This window comes from Hirundo rustica, chromosome 3 (assembly GCF_015227805.2).
Source record: "Hirundo rustica isolate bHirRus1 chromosome 3, bHirRus1.pri.v3, whole genome shotgun sequence".
Lineage (NCBI taxonomy): Eukaryota > Metazoa > Chordata > Aves > Passeriformes > Hirundinidae > Hirundo > Hirundo rustica.
Window position 1 is genome coordinate 61,134,180 of NC_053452.1, and position 22,397 is coordinate 61,156,576.

Consider the following 22,397-nt stretch of genomic DNA (forward strand, 5'->3'; position numbering starts at 1 on the left):
GCCATAGCTATTATTAGTGAACATTCAAATACCAGTCCCCAGTTTGCAAGGAAAATGTATGGTTTGTGTTACTTCTTCATGGAAATAATTACTAATCTTTTCTGGTCTTTGACTCCTGTGGTCTATTATCTTGATATTAATTTCTTGACTTCACTTAACTGACTGTTCACTACTGCTTCAATAATTCAGTCCTACTTCAGTTTATTTGCCACGTTGGCCACAAAGTTATTATTTCAAGAGATGGACTCACAAAGTTTTGAAGTTATTTTTATAGTTTTGTGACATTCTCATTGATGTAGTGCCAAAGTAGTCATCAAATACAGATGATGAAAATTCTCTTCATTTATTTTTATAGGCTCAGCTATACAATTAAGTTGCCCCGGCCATAAAGGGGATCCATAACAATGCTCTGCCTGTTCTGCAGTAACTTACTCTCTAAAGACAGTAAGGTAAAGTACATTGCTCCAAATGATCTATCAAATGAAGTGCCAAGTGCAAAGAAAAACCTGCACTGTAACAGCCTAAATCTCCTTCACTATTTTTATGCTCCTAGTCCATCCTGCTCCATCCACTGACTTTCTTATATAGATAAATGCAGCCCCTCCACCATACAACATACAGAAAGGTCGTCTCTAACACAGGTCAGGATAGCAGGATCTCAGTTTCCAATGGAATGTAGAACACAGAAGACTAAAAGCAGGTTTTGCCACTATCCTGATGCTTTATAGGACATGACTACAGTTCAGTTTCAACATAAGTGGATCAAGAACCTTATAAATACGTGAAGCCTCTCCTTCAATTTGCAATTCTAAGTAAAACTAATTCCAGGTACACCTGGTCTCATTATCATGGTCTCATTATCAAGTATATTTTCCATGTAATTGAAGTCAATCCACAACTCCAGATGCAGCAGCACACGTGAACGTTCATTTAGCACAACCTCAGCATTTTTCATGTGCAACTTGACATGAGAAAATTAATTCCTCCAGTCTGCCACTGAGACTTACTTTGGTGGCCATACTTAAAAATCTAGCAAAAGTTGGTATGGTAACTGTATCACCAGTCTGTGAAGTATCACAGAAAACAGCACTTAAAGCTAACACACATTTCTGATACAAATCACTAGGATACAAAACAAAAACATCATACCAGTAGTCATAACTCTCGTCCCAGTTGTCAAAATGAACCAGAAAACGATTGTCCACCATGTCTGTTACCGTGGCAACACAAATGAAAGTCGGGTTCTTCTTGTCTACGGCTTCCAGCTTCATCCCCACTCGAAATCCCGACGGAATCACTGTCTACATAGAAGAAGACATTTAACTGAAGATGAATACTATAAATCCAGAAATCTCCCCATCATCCACAATCAATACATTCATGCCATTTCCAAGTTTCCCAATTAACTGTCCCAACAGAGTGGCAGCAGCCTAATTAGCTGACATGAGAGATGCTCAAACACAGAGATTTGTGGTTTGTGAAAGAAAAAAATGTCCTCAACATGCTAAAATTAAATGTGTTACTTTTAGCTGTCTTAGATACTCTCTCTGAAGGACCATTCTTGTTCCACGAGATTATGTATGGTGAAAGACACAGTACAAATAACAAACGTTTAATCTAAGAACGTGTTGGAAGTATAAACAGTGAAGTAGGAAAGTAATGAATTGAAATTGAAGAGGTTAGCTGCAGTGGAGAATGTTAGAATGTTTTTTGTCACCGAGACACACAAAGCAGTCACACGCAGACGAGATTTCGCAAGGCAGAGGTCCTCCCGATCCCAGCTCACAGCTGAAAACTGAGAGAGGAAGAGCCCCTTTGTTTATTTTTACTTTTTATACATTTGTGGGTCTAGCAGAAGATTGGCTTTCTGGGGTTTCCACCCCACAGCCTCAGTGGCCAGACGAATTGTCAGTTACAATTGTTTTCAGGTTAGAAATATGCAAACAAAGGACAGAGAATGAAAAACAAAGGATTTGTTTATATTACTTCTGTGGGAAAGGTAGAAAACTGCTCTAATATTCTACAGCAACTTAAAGATCTGACTCCATTTATGAAGATCAAAAGGCTAATAAAGAAACTCAGAAAAACCAGGGTAACAGTTTTTCATTTTGCTGTAAACACTTAAGTCTGCCATCACTGAAATGCACTGTAAGTCTCTACCACACACATGAACATACTCACAACTACACCATGAGTAACAAGTGAGTACTTACTGCATTCTGGTTTTCAAACAGTGATTTAGGAGCAGCTTGAGCCTTGCATGCCTTTAAGTAGGAGGGCCAGCTGAATTCCTCTTCCTTATATCCTAAATCAGGTTTGTAAAAGAAGGACAAGAAATTATAGGTATGAGACACAAGGTGCATTTATCAGTAAGAGGCTAATTTTATACTTCTGTCTTCTTCTCTTTGAATGAACATCTGCAGGCAGCACAGGCTACAAGTCACCTCTTTGTCTCTCCCCCAAAAAAACTCACCACCACCTGTCTGCCTCACAGGTACCACCCAACTTCCCTTTGTTGGTCTCACTGACACACACACACAGAGCTAACAAGTGTTCTCCAGCTGCTTTTCAGTCTGTTGCTTCTACTTCAGAATCAGAAAAGGACCTACAGATCCCAAAGCTCTTCCCACTACGCCAGTCAATCCAAGTGTCTTAGGTTCTGTAACCTAAAAATGTGTATTCTATTTCATCTGTTGAAAGCTGTTTTTTGGGAGATGTTTTATCCTTCTCTTGTAATCCAGGGGGGAGGGGGGCGGATGCCTTCTGATAATGGCCCACCCATTAAAACCAGGTAGGGCAGTGTTTCTTATCTCTTTCACCACCCCTCCATCCTCCAGGGGACATCTTCTGATAATGGGCCATTAGGGCCCACCAATGACATGACACATTCCATCATCCCATTGTGAGATGCTCCTCACAGTGGGGGAGAAGTCACTGTTTCTAGCTAGATAAAAACTGGGACTGAAGGACACAAGGGATCTGGTTTTTCCACTGGATCCCTGGAGGAAGACCGGACCCATTTCGTGACCACTGGACTTTCTACAGGACCATCTCTACTCCACAGAACCACATCTGTTACTCTAGGAGGACTTATTTGGACTGCTTCCAACACCCTGACCAACAGGGTGCCATGTTGTATCCCTGACTAAATCAGGGTTTTTTCCAGGTTTTTTTGTACTACTACATTTGTATTTTCCTTTTTTTTAAATATCCCTAGTAAAGAACTGTTACTCCTATCCCCATATTTTTGCCTGAAAGCCTCTAATTGCAAAATTATATTAATTTGGAGGGATGGGGGTTTACACTCTCCATTCCAAGGGAGGCTCTAGCTTTCTTTGGCAGACAACTGTCTTTCAAAACCAAGATACCAGAAAAAAACCCCAAAACAACAAATCCTCCTCCTCCAGACTTTACCATATTACATCATCAGGCCATCACTAATACATCATCATCACTACTAGCTTTAAAACAACCCCCCTATGTTATATCAAAACAGTTGCTTACAGAATCAATGCCTCAAGACCCCTCCTCAATTCACAGTATAAACTGTCCCCTGCATGGACACTATACATTTTTCATTCTGTGTATACAATACTTGAAAAGGAATCTCTTTTTCTGTTAATGTTTTGATTCTTAGGGGAAAAAAATACAAATAATTCATAATACATTGAACTGCATAAAATAATTACAAAAAACCATTTGTAGTTCTAATCTAAAAAACAATACTAGGAGTTGGAAGCAAATAGATTTCCTCCTTCATTTTTCTGTTATGTAACAGTTGTAGAAACATCTCTTTTAGTCAAGATGTTACAACCCAGCAAAGCAAGGCCAAAACCACAACAAATTCCAGGGAGTGACTGCCTTTACTGAAATATGTCACCTTAATTACTTGAAGTATTACTCAAATATGCCAGAGACAACTGCTTTGTTTAACCTGAGATTCTCATGTTATCCCAGGAATCACAAGTTTAAAACTCTTTACCTTCACCTTTTCTGCACAGGGCTTTCTCACTTCTCACTTTAAGTAGTAGTCAACAATAAATTAACCTACAAGTCTGAACAAAAATACTTTCCTTATACTCTAATTGCCTCTTGTCTTGATACACTACAGCTGCAGATAATTTGAAACCATTTTTAAAGCAATACAGTATTTTGGCTTTTCATTTTCACTTTGTAATTCTAGAGAGTACTCAAACTTAAGTTGAAGCTCACAGCAGAAAATAAAAAACTCCCACCTATGCAAGAGTGATGGGATCAGTTACTGGGACTAGGACAAAGCCCAGAGGAAAAAAACAAAAAAAACCTGGTTTCAGTATACTGTGAAACAGTTTCTGGGCAGTGTGGGTCTTTCTGTCACCAAGTGAGAAAGGGAGATCTTAAGCTCCTAACTCATCTCTCATAACAAGACAAAAGGTCAATTTGATTTATTCACTGTAGATATAGTCCAGTCAATGCAATTTTTACATGCACACATATACATGTACATCTATTCTCTTGCTGATTTTGCCCTGAGAGACAAAAAAAGTGGCCTCCTCTACACAAAATGAATAGTGTCCTGAAAGCCATTTTTTTTAATTTCTGTGAAACCGAGTTTGATTTTGCCTCTTCACTCTGCTATGCCTTCTGGAAGCCCAATAGCAGCTGCCCACTGCCTCTGCTGCTGTAGGGGTGGGAGACATCCCATCACAAGACCTGTCCTGCCCAGCAGCACTAAGAGTTACCCACACTTTCCATTTTAATAAACATGGGTAGAAAGATGTTTTAGAAAACATCTAGAATAATATTCTTCCTGTCTCATGTCCTTCACTCCCCACCCCCTCCCCCCAAAGTCAGACCACTAGGTTCCAAATGGCTTAGGGTTTATACCATGAAGGTGATAAATTTGCATTTTAGCTGGAAAATGAAAGGCTACTAATGCAAACCTTTGAGTTCTTCTCTGGGATGGTATTTTGTATAAATGCGGTGTCCTATGTCATAACTCTCACTGGCTTTAGCATCTGTAAAACTTGCAATGGGCACTATAGAAATCATTATTAAAATGTCATACCACAGCAAAATATAACCAATCTATCCAACCCAATTAAAACAGAAATACAACAACCTACAACTGGCATATTGTCCTTCTCCTTGGAAAAGCAGATCCCCACAAGGTTCTTCCAGGGGAAATAGCTCATGGTTAACAAAAGCTTTCTAAACCAGGCATGTAAGATGTAAAAACAAATCCTCGCCATAGATACAAAACTTACTAAGCACACTGTAATAACATCAGGAATGCTGTAACTGGGAACTACTCATTTGCTACATACAAGTTATTACATCAGTGAAGGCCAACCTTCTAAGAAATTATTTATGTTGAAGAAACTGCTATTTCTACACAGCAAATTATGCAGAACTGTGTCCCAAGGCAAGTGGCAACACAGAGTACCTCTGCCTTGTAGCCAGAGCGGAGCTTGCAGAGCACTCAGAAGAGCAGCTCATGCTTCTCAAGGCTCACCCAAAGAAATGCCATCTTCTCACACACTGGCAGGCCCCTACCCTTACACTTCCAGTGGCTCTACTCTCACTTTCCACACCTGAGCCCTTACATCCACAGTTTTATAATCCTCTGCAAGCACATCCTCCTGAATCTGTGCACTTCTCATTTTCCAGCCTTTCTGAATCACAGTTTACTACCCTCACTGTGTATGCCAAATTGGCACATTCATTTATTTCTCACTTTTCGGACTTCAGGACTTGCTCCCTTCATGCCCACATACTCCTTCCATATTCCAAAAGGACAACATTTATCTATTTTTCATGGTAGAGTTCAGTGCAGATGCCCTCCAATTGCCAAAAGAAGTTACACAATGTGAAATGGAATTAATTATGCAAGTAAATTACACACATTTCAATACCTGTATACCATTTGTACATAATCAATGTACAAATTACACTTCCAGGCTTGTAATCTTACCTTCTTTTCTCCCTATTGATTTGTTAATTCTTCTTTTTGTCTCTATTTCATACTAACTTCGTGGAAAGAGCAGTCTTTATTAGTCTGTACCAACATATGTACACTATGTTGTAGCCACTATTCATAGTGATCACCATGCAGTAGCAAAAATGTCTTAAGACCTTCCACTAAAGGATCCTCAGCTGCCTGTGAGACCTCAGCTTAAGCATATATGTCACCAGTATGCTGCCATTTTCCTTGCAATAAGCTGGGGTCTAGGTTTGCTGCTCAGATTTTTTTTTTTCCTAATGCCTTATGAATGAATCATGGCTCATTTTGTTTCCTTGGTTTCTCTGAATTTCCACTGAATAAAAGGGGCATGCTTTCGAACTTGAAATTTTAGGCAAGAATTAGTGTTTACCATTTTCAATTAGTGTTTGCCATTTTCAAATAATCTTGACTTAAATGAACTAAAACATTTCTGCCAAAAGAAAAATATTACAGCATTACACAGGTAGTCACGATCTCAGAACTGTGTAAGACACACAGATTTAAACTAAACAATACCTTTAGGTGGATGAAGCTTGTGACCTGTTTTTTCACACCATCCAACAGGATGAATGTCTGAAGAATCAGCATTCACCCAGAAATCATAACAATCTGGGTATCCATCAAAATGTAGTCTTATTCTGTAGCCACAAACCTAAAAGCAAGAATTGACAACATACAACACTATGTTTTAAGATCTTTGCCCTACATATAACCACTTCTATTCAATATTATGTATAGTAACTGTATGTTTTCAGTCAGCTTTTTACTTCTGCCCAATCCAGCACTGGATGAAAAAATTAATTTGATAAAAAGTAGAGAATTAAAAGGCAAAGCTATTCTCAGTCTGAGAGGCTCCTCTCTTGGTCAAAAGAATTTAACTAAAAGCTGCTATTGCCAGTAGTGTTAGTAGTGTTCAAAACCTTGAAAACGGTTCAACCCAGCATCAGAGTAAAGCATAAGCCCTACAGAAGATCATGAATACATCTGATACAGCTGAGAACAAAGTGCAGATAATGAGGTTCTCAAGTGATCCTGATAAACTGATATGCAAGGGAGCGGTGAACAATAAGTATGTTCAAAAGGCTCTCTGGAGAGGTACTGAAAACTGTTTAACTAAAGATGAGAAGTCAGTGGAGGCGTTCCTCAGAACTTCATTATTCCATGAAGTGATAAGTCAACCACTGAGAGGAAAAGAAAAACAGGACACAATACTCTCTCTGTACGGAAGATCTCCACATCTCCTCGAGTGCCAAAAGCCATAAATTTACTGCAGCCATCAGTGAAAATCTCAACAGCAATGCTATCTTATATTTAATTTGTACTCTGACATAACTTCCAGTTCCCCATTTTAATCCAAAAATTAAATCCAAAAACCCATTAAAATTATGCAAAAGTTAAAGTAAGATATGTTTAAAAAATATACAAAATATGCCTGAGAAGCAGGTTCTCTACTGAAAGCAAAGAAGCTATTCATCAAAAAAACTATTTCATGAACCACAGCAAAAAGAAAAACTGTTTATATTTTATGTTAACTAGCACAGGTTGCCAATTCAGGCAATTTCTGTGCCCAACAGCCTGAAAAAGTCATTATCTGTCTGTAGCTGTGTATGTTAAATATATGTATTGCTGCATTGACAGTGGAAATATTCTTTACATGTCTATCAGGCAGAAATAATACAGCACTATTAATTTTAAAACCATCTTCCTATGTATAGTTTCTGTCTGCTTGTTAGGTAAGAGGGAGGGTTTTCGGCTGCTGCTGTTTCATTTTCAGTCTGTACTGTAACTCCGCACTGTGGCTGCCTGCTTACCTCAGCCACTGTGAGAACACAGTAGATGGACTGGTGCTCAGGATCCACACCCTCCAGCTTCATCCCTGCCTTGAATCCATTCTTGTTGTATGGGAAAGACTGATACTGCAATGGGAAAGAACAGTATCAATACTTCTGAAAGTATACCAGGGAAAGACACAACATCTTTATAAGGAATAGAACAAGGATTATTTACTATTCATGTTTCTGAAGAAAGTAACAGATCACTTTAAGTTTCATGTTTTCAAAAATGTAGAGAGGAAAAGAGAAATCGACGGTTGTTTGAAAAACACACTGATACAAGAATGACTTGAAACTTGAGAGTAAGTAAGAAAATTAGGAAGAATTAGCAAAAGAGTCCAGGGGAAGAAGATGACATTTGTCTTCAACTTTTTCACTAATTATCAATAAGACATCTGAACAATTTAGTTATTTAGTTTTCAGCTTGCACTGACACCTTCTCGGTGGTCATCGCTCCTGTAATAATCACAATGACTCTGTTTTGCCTTTTCGGTTCCACATCTCAGGCCATGAAAGATGCACTGAAAGGCAGAAATATTGAACACTGTTTGTACGTATGGCCTATTTGCTGTCCTTTATATGCTGAGTCCAGACTATATAGTCTTCCAAGAGAATTTCCACATCACAGGAACATCACTATCCTTACATCACATTACAATGAACCCAGAGGAATATCTTTCAAAAAACAAAGTGGAAACAAGGCTAAGCAGCAGGGATCAACCATCTTTTCAACAGCAGACATCATCATCCCTCTTAAAAGAGGAAGGAAGGTAGCAGATATTGAGGTTAAATTGGAGGAAAGATCAGAAAAAATATGTAACCAAAACTGAAGACAGTTTTCCACAGGTTATCAAATTTACAGCCAGACAGTTTTGTGTCCCAAATGGTTACAGAGAAAAAACACAGGAAAAGCATATTAAATGCTCCTTTTTCCTTCTGTTTCTGTCTAAGAGACAAATGCTCTCGAGTCAATTGCAGTACCTCTGCAGCCAAAGGTACCAAGGGAGCTACTCAGAGAGGTATCACCTACTTGGAAAGAAAGGAAACCTTGTGAGACACAGCTTGGAAATCACTTCTAAGAACCAGGAAATGGCAAGGACCCTCCATCATCCTGACCATTCTTAACTAAGGGTATGAAACAACATAGTGAAAAGTACTGCTTCTGAAACGGTAAATCTCAAAATGCAAACAAATCAAGGATTCATAATTGGTGGTGATGCTTGGTTTGGGCTTTTTTTCTAACCTGTGTGGCTTGTTCGTTCATCTGCAAAATGGAGAAACATTACTTGGACAATTCTGAGACTTAATAAGAATTCTCTTTCTGCTACAGGTTTTAAACATTGTGCACTAAACCAAGCATTACTCAGGGGCTAAAGACCTGGAAAGAAAATACTAAATTAAGAAGAACTGGATGACAAAGGTACAATGTGGAGGAAACATTGTATAACTCCGCACTATAGCACCGTGTGCAGTGCCCTGCAAAGCCTTTGTACCACTATAGCATTTCATGGACCTTCAGAAAGGCAGAACAATGCTTTGTAAGTCTACCTTCCCACTAGGACACTTTTATCCTGATTGCTTTCTTGCAACCAGTATATAGCACAGGGGGACACAACTGAAGATAGTCAGGGGACTGTTGTTCTTGCACCTACAAATCTATGGGTTCTGTACACCTAAATCCCACTTCTTCTCTTTTCTACCTCAACAGTGACTAAACCACCAACTGAAGATCAGCTTCACATGCACGTGTAAGCTGAAAAGCTAAGTCCTGCTTTAGAGAAGATTTAATAGCTGAAGTATGAACAGACTACAAGTAAGAACAGAATTATAAAAAAAAAGTAACATATAGCAGGAGTACAGCAGCTGAGACATGTTCACATCTCACCAAGTTTTGCAAGGGAAGATAACAGTACAGAAATCTTGTGGATTTGGATACAGAGCTCCCTTCCAAGCAAGAGAGGTGGCACTAATGAAAGCACTGAAACGACAAAGACTACCATAGCAGGTAAAGGATATGCAGGACATGATGATGTGACATCCAATTAGAGGACAGGCAAAAGGAGCACATGACAAAGCAGTATCTGATGTAGTAACAAAATATAGTGTCAGCAGAAGCTGAAGACAGGTAATACAATCAAAGCAACAAGACAAAAGATGACCTTTGTACCACCTTCCTAAACATATTTAAAGAAAATGATATGGCATGAAAAAGTGTGGGTGTTTATCATACTTTTTTAGCTTCAGAGACTAGAAGGAAGGGCTAGAACTGCAGATTTTGGAACAGCATCTGCTTTCTGCAGTCTGATTTGACAGCATTCATCTACAACAACAGAATTCTCTGAAAAAACAGAGGGACTTAATGGCTTTCATAATTGCTGATGGATACAGCATTACTTTCATCATGCAGGTTTTCCTGAGAAAAACACAAAATCTTCAAATTATTTTTGTTTATTGATTTCCTAGGAATTTCATGATCTTAGGTGGTTGACTGACTTCAATTTCAGAAGATCATACCTCTTTAAAAAGCTTAGTTGGCACTGCAATGGCCTTTTCTTCCTCCAGATACGATGCCCAACACCATGCTTGCCTTCCTTTAGAGGGTACAGCTATAAAGAAGCAGAAAACAGTGAAATAATTCTATAACTGCTAACATCCCAAGGAAAAATAAAATCCGTAACACAAGTTCATAATACTCTTAAATTTACATTTTATGAAATGCACTCATGGTGTTGTTCTTACTTCAGGAAGAAGAACTTATTTCAGAAAAAGGAGAAGTTCTGTAGGCTGAAAGGCACCAGGAATATCAAGGTTCCTGGTTTGTCCAGAAACATTTCCAGCAGTTCAAACTTTGGTAAGTAACAGGAAAAACCTCCTTCAGGCGACAAGAACAACTTACAAAGTCTTGCTCCACTGCGTTTTTCCTTATTGCTCCTAAGAAGCATTAAGATATACAATTTGCAAATGTGTAAAAAGATGAGTTCAGATCACAAAATAGCTCAGTATTTTAAGGGGTTTCTTCTTCCCCCATGTCTTTCTTTTGGTGGAAAGCATTTTTAACTGGATACTGCTCATAGTAAGTTGTGGTTTTGTTTTGTTTTTTTTTTTTTTAATCATGGCTGAAATATCCCGTTCTTTAACAGTATTCAGAATGTTTCTCACCTACTCCATCACTTTCCAGTTCGATGGTTTTGGGTAGAAAGGCAGTGATTTAACAGTATTTTCTGCAAGCCTTCAGAACTGTCACCAATGCTTTTTTTCCTCAGGATGTCATTAGCATATGACAGAAACCTCCAGTTTCAGGTTTGTTCACACAGTATGAACGCTTGCACAGTAACTGCAATATTGCTTACAGTCCATCTTAATAATGGCTACAGTAACACAGCTTCCAAGCCTTGAAAATAAGGCACTACCTGCACTAGCAATAGCCAGGAACTTCAAAAACAGATGGTCTGGAGGCTGGCCACGTATGTATCTACTTTCATATACCTCTACTCTGCTCTACTCATCTCCACCTAAAATGCCTCCCCTGTACAGGCAGCTTAGCATTTCAGACCATAAGCTCACACTGTCAGAAGGATTCATCACAGTCCGCACTGTGATTCTGGCTTGATCCAGACTGTGTGCTACTCACAGGAAAAATAAATCCTTTAAGTAACAGTCTGGCTTAGCATTTTTATGATTAAAACATGAACCATAACAATACTGATGCCAAACTCTCCTGAAGAAAGCTGATAATGTAACCAAAAGATAATAAATTTCAGAGTGATAGTGATCATTCAACACTATTAAGACCACATTCATTTTATTTGGGATTTACAGTTTTTATTCCATTAAAGAAATACATTGTGCTTTGTTCTGAATATAAATTGGTCTTTCATACCAGTTTATACTTTTATACTGACATTTTCCCAAATAAAAATAAAAAAACACCTCAACCGAAGAAATTTGTAAATCAATCTGTGAGTGGGCACCAGTGATTTCCACGGAGCATCAGCTTTGTGCTTGTGTCGCACATGCTTCTCATCTCTTCAGCTTTTGAAGCAACTGTAGAAACATTTCAGGAGTGATTCTGTCTTGGAAAGGGGATCTTTCATAACTTCTATTGTTGCATCTTCAGCCAGTAGTTCATCTGCCTGGTGTACATCAGAGCTAATAGGAGTTCTGTGTTGATTAGTGGCCTGGCAACCTCTGTAAATGTCTCCCCATCTACCACAAGAAGCACTCTGGAGGGCAGGATGTAGGTCTGTGGTTGGTGTAGCACTGAGGTACAACAGCAGCTGATTCTCCAATTCTTCCTAAAACTATCTACCATACAAATAGCTTGAAAGAACAGCACTCATTTAAAATATGTTTTATTATGTTGCTTGATGCAGTATATGTCCCTTTGGATTGATTATAGCAATTATTCCTAAACAGTTCCATAAACGTGTCTATTTCCAGCACATAATGAAGATGCAAAATTGATCCCCAAGGAAACAAAAGTAAACTTTCACTTTTGCTTGATACATGTCTTTCAACATCTGGGAACTCAATGGAGTTGATTCCCTCTAATCCTGGCACTATTTAGAGAGATGAAAAGAAAAAAACTAAAATGCACATTGGTTTCATTTACACTCACAATACCCTCCCCTAGGCTGCCTTAAAATTTAACTGCTGTAAATAACACTGCCACTGTCTTTTTACAGTATTGAAAAAAATTCAATAGGGAATACAGATTCTGTGAAACAATGCTGGCAATTCACAATAAGATATGGATATTACCTGAAGAATCGATGGTTGAGATTTTTGTTTCATAAACTAACTTACTTTGTTTCAAAACTGTTATCTCCCCTTTTCTTTTTCTCCTAGCTCTCTGCGAGACTCTCAAGATCCTTCCTTCAGGTTTGTCCTCCTAAATTAGAAAAAGGGAAAAAAAAAAAAAAAGAGTACAGTAACCTCATTAGCTTTGAAGTCTAGTATGACAAAAGTTGAGATACCGAAGTTAAAACTGTGACTTTATTTAAATGGCTATTGACTCAGCTTGCTCCTACCTCAAACAAACGTGCAGATGTCTAACAGAAGCAAAGTGAGGCATCAGTGACAAATCACAGCAAACACAGTGAAAACAGCAGGCAGAAGGATTCTCACCACTTGCATTCAGCCAGCCTTGCCTGACCCAGGAACAGATCATGATGCCTTCAGCACACCTCACTGATAAGTAACAGTATCTTTGGCATGTTCATGCTTCCAAAATAATTTAAAGGAAAACCTCTTCCTTCCAAAATAATTTAAAGGAAAACCTCTCACAGCTTTACTCTGGTTTGTTATGGTTTTTTTTCCAGAAGTACAATTGCTTTATTATATACAAAATGGCACCAATCCTTTTAATTTTTTTCACTGCTTTTGTGTTAACAGTTTTGTGAGCACCTGAGCAGATGAGCAGAGTAAGTACTCATCTGAGAGGGCAAAAGCATGGAAACAAAGGTGTCCCCCAACTTTTGCCTAAGATATTGCTATACAGAGAGCTGCAAATTCCCACGTGACAACTCTAGTGTTTTCAACCTTTTGACAATTCGGTGGTTGCAGAACTCTACCCTTCTCCCTGAAAACTGTGCTAACACCAGTAGCATCACAACTATTGTGAAAAGCCACATACTATAAGAAAACAAACATTAAAGGGAAGGTACTGTGGTAAGCTTCTTCTAAAATGAAGAGTGAATCCGGAAGGCGGGGGGGGGGGGGGGGGGGGGGGGGGGGGTAAGGAAAAAAAAGAAAAAAATAACAAAAAGAAAAAGTGCCCCAAAGCAAATTACACTGCAACACAAAAGCAAAACAAGTTTTTTGCTTTGATTTTCAAAGGCAAGTTACACTAAGAAAATCCAAAGTACTCCCTTCTTAACTGTAGTGTAGCTTTCTCTGTAAATAAATTATTGGTCTATAGTTACTTATTCATGTGCAGAATGACAAAGTAACAGGGTTGTTGGGAAATATGTACTCCTGGTTTTCCATGCTGAAGACACGGCAAGTCTATATTACCATCATTTTTCCTTTAAATTCTTTCTGTTCTGTTCTTAAAAAAGCAGGGAAAAGAGACAAAAAACAGCTTTTATCAATTCATGGTCAATAATTACAATTTACTGCTGAGGCGTAATTAAATTGGCAAACGAACCAACTACTTATTGTGGTTCTGACAGAGTGATGAAGTCTCTTCTCTTTGAGGACTGATGGAGCAACTGACATTGCAATACAAGGCAAAGCTCCCACCCAAATACTTGCAGGAATGGGTTTATGATGCATACTAACAATTTCATCGGGATTCTCCTTCTTCTCCCCATTATCCCGGGACTCTTCTTTGAGAGGTACTTTCGCTTTTCTTTTCCGAATGCCTTTAGAATCATCTTCCCCATTGCATTCCATGCTGGGATTTTCCTCCTTTGGTTCTCTATCACAGGAGTAACACAATGACACAAAGCCAGTATTATTTCACTTCTCATATTCATAAAACAAGCAAAAAACCAAGTAAATGTGTGGGTCACGAAGTATTATACCAAATATGTTCTCAGAAATACTACTGAAAAATTAAGTCTGTCAAAAGAATTAATCTGAGAGACACACAATAGCAACTGCAAAAAGAAAGCTGTCAGCTTATGCTGAACAAGTTTTACATGTTTTAAACAGTGTGTCTTTTCTCATGTACCATCAAGTCTCCCAGAGAAGAAAACTGTGAAATGTTTAGGACTGCAGGGCAGTTTACAGAGAGGAAGGCAAAGGTAATTGTTAAGTCTGACAAATCCAATTGGAGAAAGCTGGTATGTGACTGTACAAATTGCTAAACAAGAATTCAGAACAGAAAACTTTGAAACAATTAGCTAAAAATGAAGGAAACTGTACAAAATCATCAATGTTTAAAACTGCCATAATCTAGCAATATGCAATACAGAATGGACACACTAACACAAACATGCTTTTACGATGAGATGAAATGCACTAGCTGAAAAAAAGGAACTGAGAAACTGCAGTATGCTCATGTTTTCACTCACTGTCAGCTATAAAACAACTCTTGCACTTAATTATAATTAACTTACCACCCCAACCATCTCATTACTGATTATCTTAATTCCAATGATTGAAACAGGGTGGGAGTCTGACACTGATTCATGCTTCCCATAGACTGTTTTACTGCTGGCATCTGACAGCAGAACACAGCACACTGAGTGAAAAAGACTGCCTTCAATGTCAGTGTTAGACAAAACCAAATGTTGTTAAGGCATTTACACAAAAAAACAGTGAAAGAACATTATAAACCAATGGTGACACTGAAATTTGTCTGCTTAATACCTCCCTCTGCCCCACCACGAACATTTTATGCCATTTTACTCTTGTGCTGCATTTATGCCAAATTCTTTGTTTCTATGCTTTATTATAGCACGTACTTGTTTTTTACTTGCTGGGCACATTTCTGGCTGCAAAATTTCCCTTCAGGAACAAATTCTTCTATGGTACCATAGCGGTAGCAGTTTTCACAGAAAACAAGTCCATCCACTTTTGCAGTTTCCTTCAACCTTGTGGGGATCCCTGTCTTTTCTGAAAAGGCTGCACAATGACAAAAGTTAACTTCACTTAAGCAGAGATGATACACTCCTGAACATCCTTAGCAGGCCTTGCCAAGCAAAGAGAAAAAAACGTCAGGCACAGCACTCTTTTGAGAATGAAAACCCAGGAGTTAGTGTATGTATGAGGTCCAGATTGCTGACAAGCAAGTCGGGTTTTCACATATTGCAACAGGAGAGAGGAACCCACTGTTCTACAGTTCTGTTACGGCTTGATGGGGCTACTTGTGGAAGGACTGAATTTGTGATAGACACTGACTGCCCACAGAGTCATCACTGCTCAGAATCCATGACCTCATCTCTTGCTGATATGCCTATACCTAAATTTGGGAGGAAAGGGTTGGGGGAAGTTATCTTTTATTAGGTGAAATTACTTCTGGAAGCAAATCACCGACTAGAGTCTGCAGTCTCCAGCAGCAGCTATTGCTCAATCTGCCTGAGGTCCACCAGAAGTGAAAACATCACTCAACTTGTAACAAAGCTTCAAATACAAAGTTACCCACTGATCCCAGGCCGCAGTTTCCCCACAATAGGCATAGAGCCTAGGAGAAGCTATATCTAGGAGGGAATGCAGTTATTTTCCCTCACAAGCAAGTACGAAGCACTGTCAAGTACTCCAGCCTCTAGAGCCAGTTGTTGTCATTGTACCTCCCCAAAAGGCAAATTTCAAGTCACAGACCATTTATGTTGCTTAAGCACTGTACTGTCTTTGAAAGCAGAGCCAAATGAACTCTTGCATGCAGGCTATCTCCCCCAGAAGAATATACAATGTATGTTATATTTACACACCAGCATCATAAGTGGTTCAAAAGAACAATTTTTTTTCTCACAATGGTAATTTTTTGCAGCGTTTTTACTTTGGGGGAGCACTAAATTAATCAAAGACAGTGTAAGCTAGTAGCAGAATGACTACTCAATATGTTTATACATCCATAAACTGAGTTCAGTTGAGAGGAAACACAATTTTTTAGGTTTGTCAGACTGGAGGGGATGCAGTTGCAACTCTGCCCTCCATAACTCACCTCTCAGTCTAAGCTCACCAGAAGAATCTCCAGGTCTAAGAACCTCCAGACCACACTGTCATAATGTTGCTACTCTTACCACAGTTTTGAAACCTGAATTAACTATCATGCCTTACCACAGAACACATTAACTGTGGTCTGAAGCTTCAGACCTGGGGAGGGGCCCAAACCACTTTCCTACCAGTGTCAATGTCCCACATGACAACTATGATCCAGTGGCGAGTGAGAAGCAAAGGAAAGCTCCCACTGACTTCTCATCCTCATAGGGATGATTACAAAACAAAAATTGCGAAGTCAGCTCTTCAAAGGACTTATAGAAATATATTTTAAAAGAAAATTTGATAAAATGTAACACCGACAAGGAAAACAAACTAGGCAGTTGTAAATAATCACAAAACCAGTTGTGATATTCTCTTTCATGCTACTCCATCATTACTGGAATCAGTGTGAAAAAAGATTGCAGTAATTTATGACCATGTAAACCAACTTTCCTTGAACAAAACAGGTATTCCTTACTTCAGCATTTTAAATCCAGGAAACACTTTATCTGATGGATAGATACTACCACTCTTAGAATTTTACCATTCAAGATCAACATTAACTGTTACTACACACTGATTTTAATGCTGCAAAAAAGCATGGTTGGCAGGAGCGAGGCATCTGTGGGGGTACACACTGCACATCTAACACTGACATCAGCTGTGCTGACGTACCAAGGCAGTTTGCAGTGCACAAATGAACTCCAGGCAGTCAGCAAAGTCTCTGGGCAGGCTGGAGAACCAGCTCACCAAAAATTTCAATAATTTAAAATTCTCAAGAGTTAGAAGAAATTTATTATTTTGCAAATAAAATAGAGGGAAAATACCAATTCTAAATTTAGAGAAAATGGCTGTAAGGAAAAAAATTGTGGCTGCAATTGAACTTCAGATGTTTAACAGTGGAATTATTTCCTTTCAACTTGAAATGAATTTATTTTCATACTAATTTACATCCCAAGAAACAGGTTACTTCATCAGAGATACTTAGTCCACTAAAGCAAGAAAGGGTTTTTTTGTTTGTTTGGTTGGTTTTTTTTTTTTTTTTGGAGGTAAGCTTTAAGGAAAGCGGATACATTAAAGAAACTAAGAGTCTACCACAGAAAATGTTTACTGCTTCTTAACAGACCTTCTTGAGCAGTTGGAACCATCCAGGTTGTGGTAGCAGTTGCCTTTTTAACACTTTCCATCTCAGTTTCATCTGTAATTACTTCCAGGGCCCCAAATTCATTGACTCTAAACTGTAAGACAAAACAAATGGCATAGAGCATAGTAAAAAATTACTAGAAGTCTCTTGAAGTATCTTCTATTCAATAGAGTTTTTTACATGGTGTCCTCACCACATTGCCTGCTTTCTATGTGTTTCTGCTTATCCCCATGGAATTAAAAACAAGCCATTCTTGTTTCTATCAAGCCAAATGCAAATTCATTTTGATAGCTATAAATATTAATTTGCAATAGATACTGACACAGATGCCTCCAATAGTTAACTTACACACACATATTAAAAAAAAAATCAGTAACAGGAATTCATGGGAACATCCCCATACCATATGTTTTTCACTGCCAGCAAACCAATACACTCCAGACACCGAGTATTCTTTCTGAGGACAAGGGAGCTGAATGAACATCACACACCAAATGCTTCACAGAGTACAGAAAATTCAGCATCCCCTGAAAGCACAGTACTTCTCCACTATAAAGTGCACAGAAACAAACATCTCAAGGCAGTTTATGAGGTGTTTAATTACACACTGAATGTGATATTACTGTCAGCCAGACACAAGGCTCGACAGTGCCCCACACGCCGTGCTTACACTGGAGCACCTCGAGTTGCAGTGGTCCTGCTGCCAGAAGAAAAGCTTCTTCCCAACGTCGTGGTGATCACAGCACTACCACACAAAAATAACTTCTGCTTCCCAGTCACTGCATGGTCTGCAGGCCCAGCTGGTTACATGGGTTTAGCTCAAGGCAGGGTTTTGCCTCTGATTGTCTGCTCTGAACAGTGAAGGGGTGCTTTTGCCACACAGAACAGGTCTGGATGAGTGTGGTGCTCTTACCAACAGCTTTTAACACGGAAAATTACATCCCAGAGAATGAGTCCTTCAAAGCTCCCCAGCATCCACCAGAGAGGATATTCCTTCAAGACCATAGCATTAAGCCTATTTCTGTTACTCTGGCCAGGCAACTTTACCTTGGGAAAATGAGAATGGGAACAACTGTCTGGCACTACATCGACCTTTTCCGTGCCTCCAGAGGCTATTGAACACATCACGCCCCCTCACTTTGGATCCTGCCATGGCACAGTACTGAAAATAAGCCATTCTGGCTGCAAGCAAAGGTGACCCCCATATACACACACCAGAGCAGTGTGCTTTCACTAATACAGTCCTTCCAGCTTCAACATTTGCAAAGACTCAACAGGTCCCAAGGAATGTGAACAGCTAAGAAATAATAAGCTGGGGGGAGGGAAAGGAAGAAGAGGCCCTCACACAATCATATGATGGCTGGAGCTAAGATTTTTGCTTGCGATCAGCTGCGCTCACAACAGATACGAAAGCATGGGCAAACTGCTGATAAATCCATCTGGACTGAAACACCATGACTTCAACTTTGAAAGGCAACCAAACGCACTAAACACCACGTGCTGATACTTCAGTTTGCAGAGAGACATTCATGCTGTTCCACCCAAAGAAAAGCAGTAGAGTTACTATTCAGAAGAGTCCCACAGCTGACTTATGCACTCAGCCTTGTTCCTATTTTGGTTAAGCTCATTTTTGCTATTGGTGCTTTGCTGCCTCTGCAACAGGCGAATGTCAGAGAGAAAATCTTCCTTGCTTTCAAGAGCTCCAACTCTGCAAGAGCTGTCTCAACAGCAGGCAAGCTGTGAACGTGAGCCAAGACACCTGCAGGTCGCTGCAGACTACCAGCGGACTGGGCACAGAGAGGTCACTGAGCAGCTCTTCAAAACACTCACCCCACAGCTTCATACAGGATCAGCTGGCACATCCACGAACCAAGGTATTTCTGCACAGTCCAGGGATACCTAAATACCTGGGATATTTCTGCATGATTCAATCAATGGCCAGCATGACACCACACACTTGTTCCCCCTGCACCGGGGCCTCTGTGGAATGCAAGGACATCACCGCAGGTAATGCAGGGACCTGCCAGCCCTTCTGGCTCGAGGGGGCTGACTGCCAGGCACCAAACAATGGAAGACAGATGACTGCAGGGAAGGCTGCTCCCAGCCACTCTTTCCCTGGAGGCTGTTAATAGCAGCAAGAACTGAACTATTAAGGAAAAGCTCCTCAAAAGCTAGCTAAGATGGTCTCAATGACAGGGAGTGACACCTCGCCACTGCCTTAGCAGGTGGGAGGGCACAACAGCCCAACTTGGGCACTGCCTCACTCATCACTGTAACTCCTGGTTTTGCCTGCAGCCTTGCCTCTACTGGTGTCAGAGCCTCCAGCCCCTGTTTGGAGGCAAACTTGAATTCATTTCTGCTCTCACTCCCTATTTCCCCAGCATCAGCATGAACATATACACCAAGCTCTTCGTGGCGAACCAGAACAACACCTCAGACTTGGGAAGCTATACTCTAGTTTTAGCTGGGGAGAAGAAGCTTGTGACAAAGGTTAACTGCTTAAAAGCAGGATAAATAGATGCACAAAGCAGCATGCTGAACAAAGTCATCACAGGAAAAGAGCTGCCAGAGCAACATGCCAACTAGTGTATACTGCTGGAAGCATGACAAAAAGGGATCTAGATTAATGGTAGTTTATGTGCCTATGAAAAAATGCAACACATTTGTAAGTCTCTTCTACTTAGAGTGTAGGCAACAGAAAACATAAAAGGAAAGTTTTCATCATAATATTTCCTCCAAGCCAAAATATAGTAAGAGCAGTCCTCCCAGACACTTCCCTAGGTGTCCTGACATTTTGAAATGTCACAGCAGGTGATATAGAGGGATAGAAACAATGCCATTGAGCCTGCTTCTGAGGATGGATCCACAGCTTTCTGAGAAGTAAAAATTTGTTTTCAATCCCCAGGAAAATTTTAATATTCATTCAACAGATAATGAACATACTGAGGGAAGCCAAGGCTTAAATGAATAATAATCAAACGTTATCAATACTTTCTGAACCATTTCTGTCCGCCCACATGCTAAGTTTTTCTACAGGGACCAAAATTACTTTCAATAAACATTTTCAAAAAAAATTAAAACTGCATGAAATTTTACACACAACCGAAACAAGTATCATAAGCCACTGATATGAAGCCTTTGTCTCTTGCAAGCAATAGTATCACACAAAGTATTTAATAAATGTTTCAAAACAAACAGGTTTTCAATTACCAGTGAACTGAAAATCCATTCATGAATTTCTTTCTTGAAAAACTTCTTTTTATATTTTAATTTTCACGTATTCATGGTCAGTTTGTACCCATTTTTCCTTAGGCCACATTACCCTATGGATTACATAGCTGTAGTACTTTTAACACTTAGTCTCTTGTTATATGATAGAGCAAGGAATTATGTACCTCCTCAAACTCCATTTTATTGTGCTAAGCACAAGGTCCTTCTCTTCTTATGAAAATATTCCCCATCTTCCTGTTCAGCCTGTCATTCTTTGCCCACCATGTGCTATGCTGAACCACAAAAAACCCAGGGAACATGAAAAAGCATAACTCCAGTGGGTTTAGAGAATTTCCATTTCTCATGGAAGTTCTTTGCCTTATCCTGCTGGCTGGAAGACACTATAGTTTTATGTAGGGCAATTGAATGTTAAAAGGGCTCTCAGTTCTCTTTCCCACATTTCATAAAAGTACTTTTGAGCATTTGTCTCTATGCGGGATGAACAAAAACTGCAAACAATGCAAAATGTCTATCATATTGTAGATTAATTCTTAAAAACTCAAACCTGTTGGGAACAAATGCAGACAATCTAGTTTCAAATTAAGTCCCCACTGTTACTTGTGTCCAAAGCAACACAGATCAGACTATCAATGTTAGCTATTACTCGTGCCCTCTTAAGAATGCAAAAGTTCTCATCAGTTCCCACACGTACCAAATCAGAATAAAAGCTGCTGTTGTTTTATATATGATAAATTTATCATTTGGGAGGAAAAACAAAAAAAAAAAAAAAGGAAGAACAATTGCAGTGCAAAGGGAAAAAAAAAAGAAAAAAAAGAAAAAAAAAGCAATATCCTCCCATATGTTAATGCACAGCTTTAAAATGAATTAGAAAAATCAGCCAACACCACCATCTACTGGGCAAGACAAGGACAAAAAGTTCATTGCAATAAAGACAATTGTTGCTCCATTCTGACAGTAACTTCAGCTACGAAACGTATCTTGACACCACAACAGTGGTTGTGGACATACCCAGAAGAAATCTGCAAAATTTTTAATATCCAAAATAAAAGTAAATTGAGTAAATGCTCAATATTCTTTATGTCTATAAAGCAGCTAAGCTTAAAGTAGCAGAATTCCACAGCAGTTTGTCAAGAGTACTGACACCTGGGATTTCAGTAATACAAGAATTACACTCTGATCTCTAGCTAGCAGAAAGTTATCATCATTTTTCATGTTAATCACCATTTAGTCACAGTGATTTCAGTGGGACTCCTCAAATAAATCAGAGCTTTTCTGGCACTTTACAGCCTTTTTCAAGCGAAGGAATCATCTGTCACCACTGAATCGTCCAACCATGTCCTGGTACATGCCAAACTATTTTTTTTTCCTATTACTTAAGCTGAATAAGTTATTAAACGCCAGAGTTTGTCCATTCATCCAGACCCCTCTTCCCTGAGTGTGTGATACACTCTTTACGCTCACAATCGCATACTACTTTTTCCACAGAACCCCTGCCCCAGGCAAGGGCTGAATAGCATTCAGAAAAATGAGGCAGCTGTTGGTATTTTTATACTCTTTC

General features: G+C 39.3%; 1 protein-coding gene across 4 annotated transcripts in view; it reads right to left on the reverse strand.

Moving 5' to 3' along the window:
* Positions 1-22,397, reverse strand: part of L3MBTL3 (L3MBTL histone methyl-lysine binding protein 3) — a 78,398-nt gene that overhangs the window by 38,733 nt on the left and 17,268 nt on the right. For all 4 annotated transcript variants that reach the window (XM_040059323.2, XM_040059326.1, XM_040059325.1 and 1 more), the window contains exons 3-11: positions 17,591-17,702; positions 15,228-15,387; positions 14,098-14,236; positions 12,622-12,706; positions 10,330-10,421; positions 7,795-7,899; positions 6,500-6,635; positions 2,214-2,305; positions 1,150-1,301 (exon numbers count right to left, since the gene is read on the reverse strand). In XM_040059323.2, coding sequence (XP_039915257.1) covers positions 1,150-1,301; positions 2,214-2,305; positions 6,500-6,635; positions 7,795-7,899; positions 10,330-10,421; positions 12,622-12,706; positions 14,098-14,236; positions 15,228-15,387; positions 17,591-17,702 — 1,073 coding nt within the window. The remainder of the gene's footprint in view (positions 1-1,149; positions 1,302-2,213; positions 2,306-6,499; positions 6,636-7,794; positions 7,900-10,329; positions 10,422-12,621; positions 12,707-14,097; positions 14,237-15,227; positions 15,388-17,590; positions 17,703-22,397) is intronic.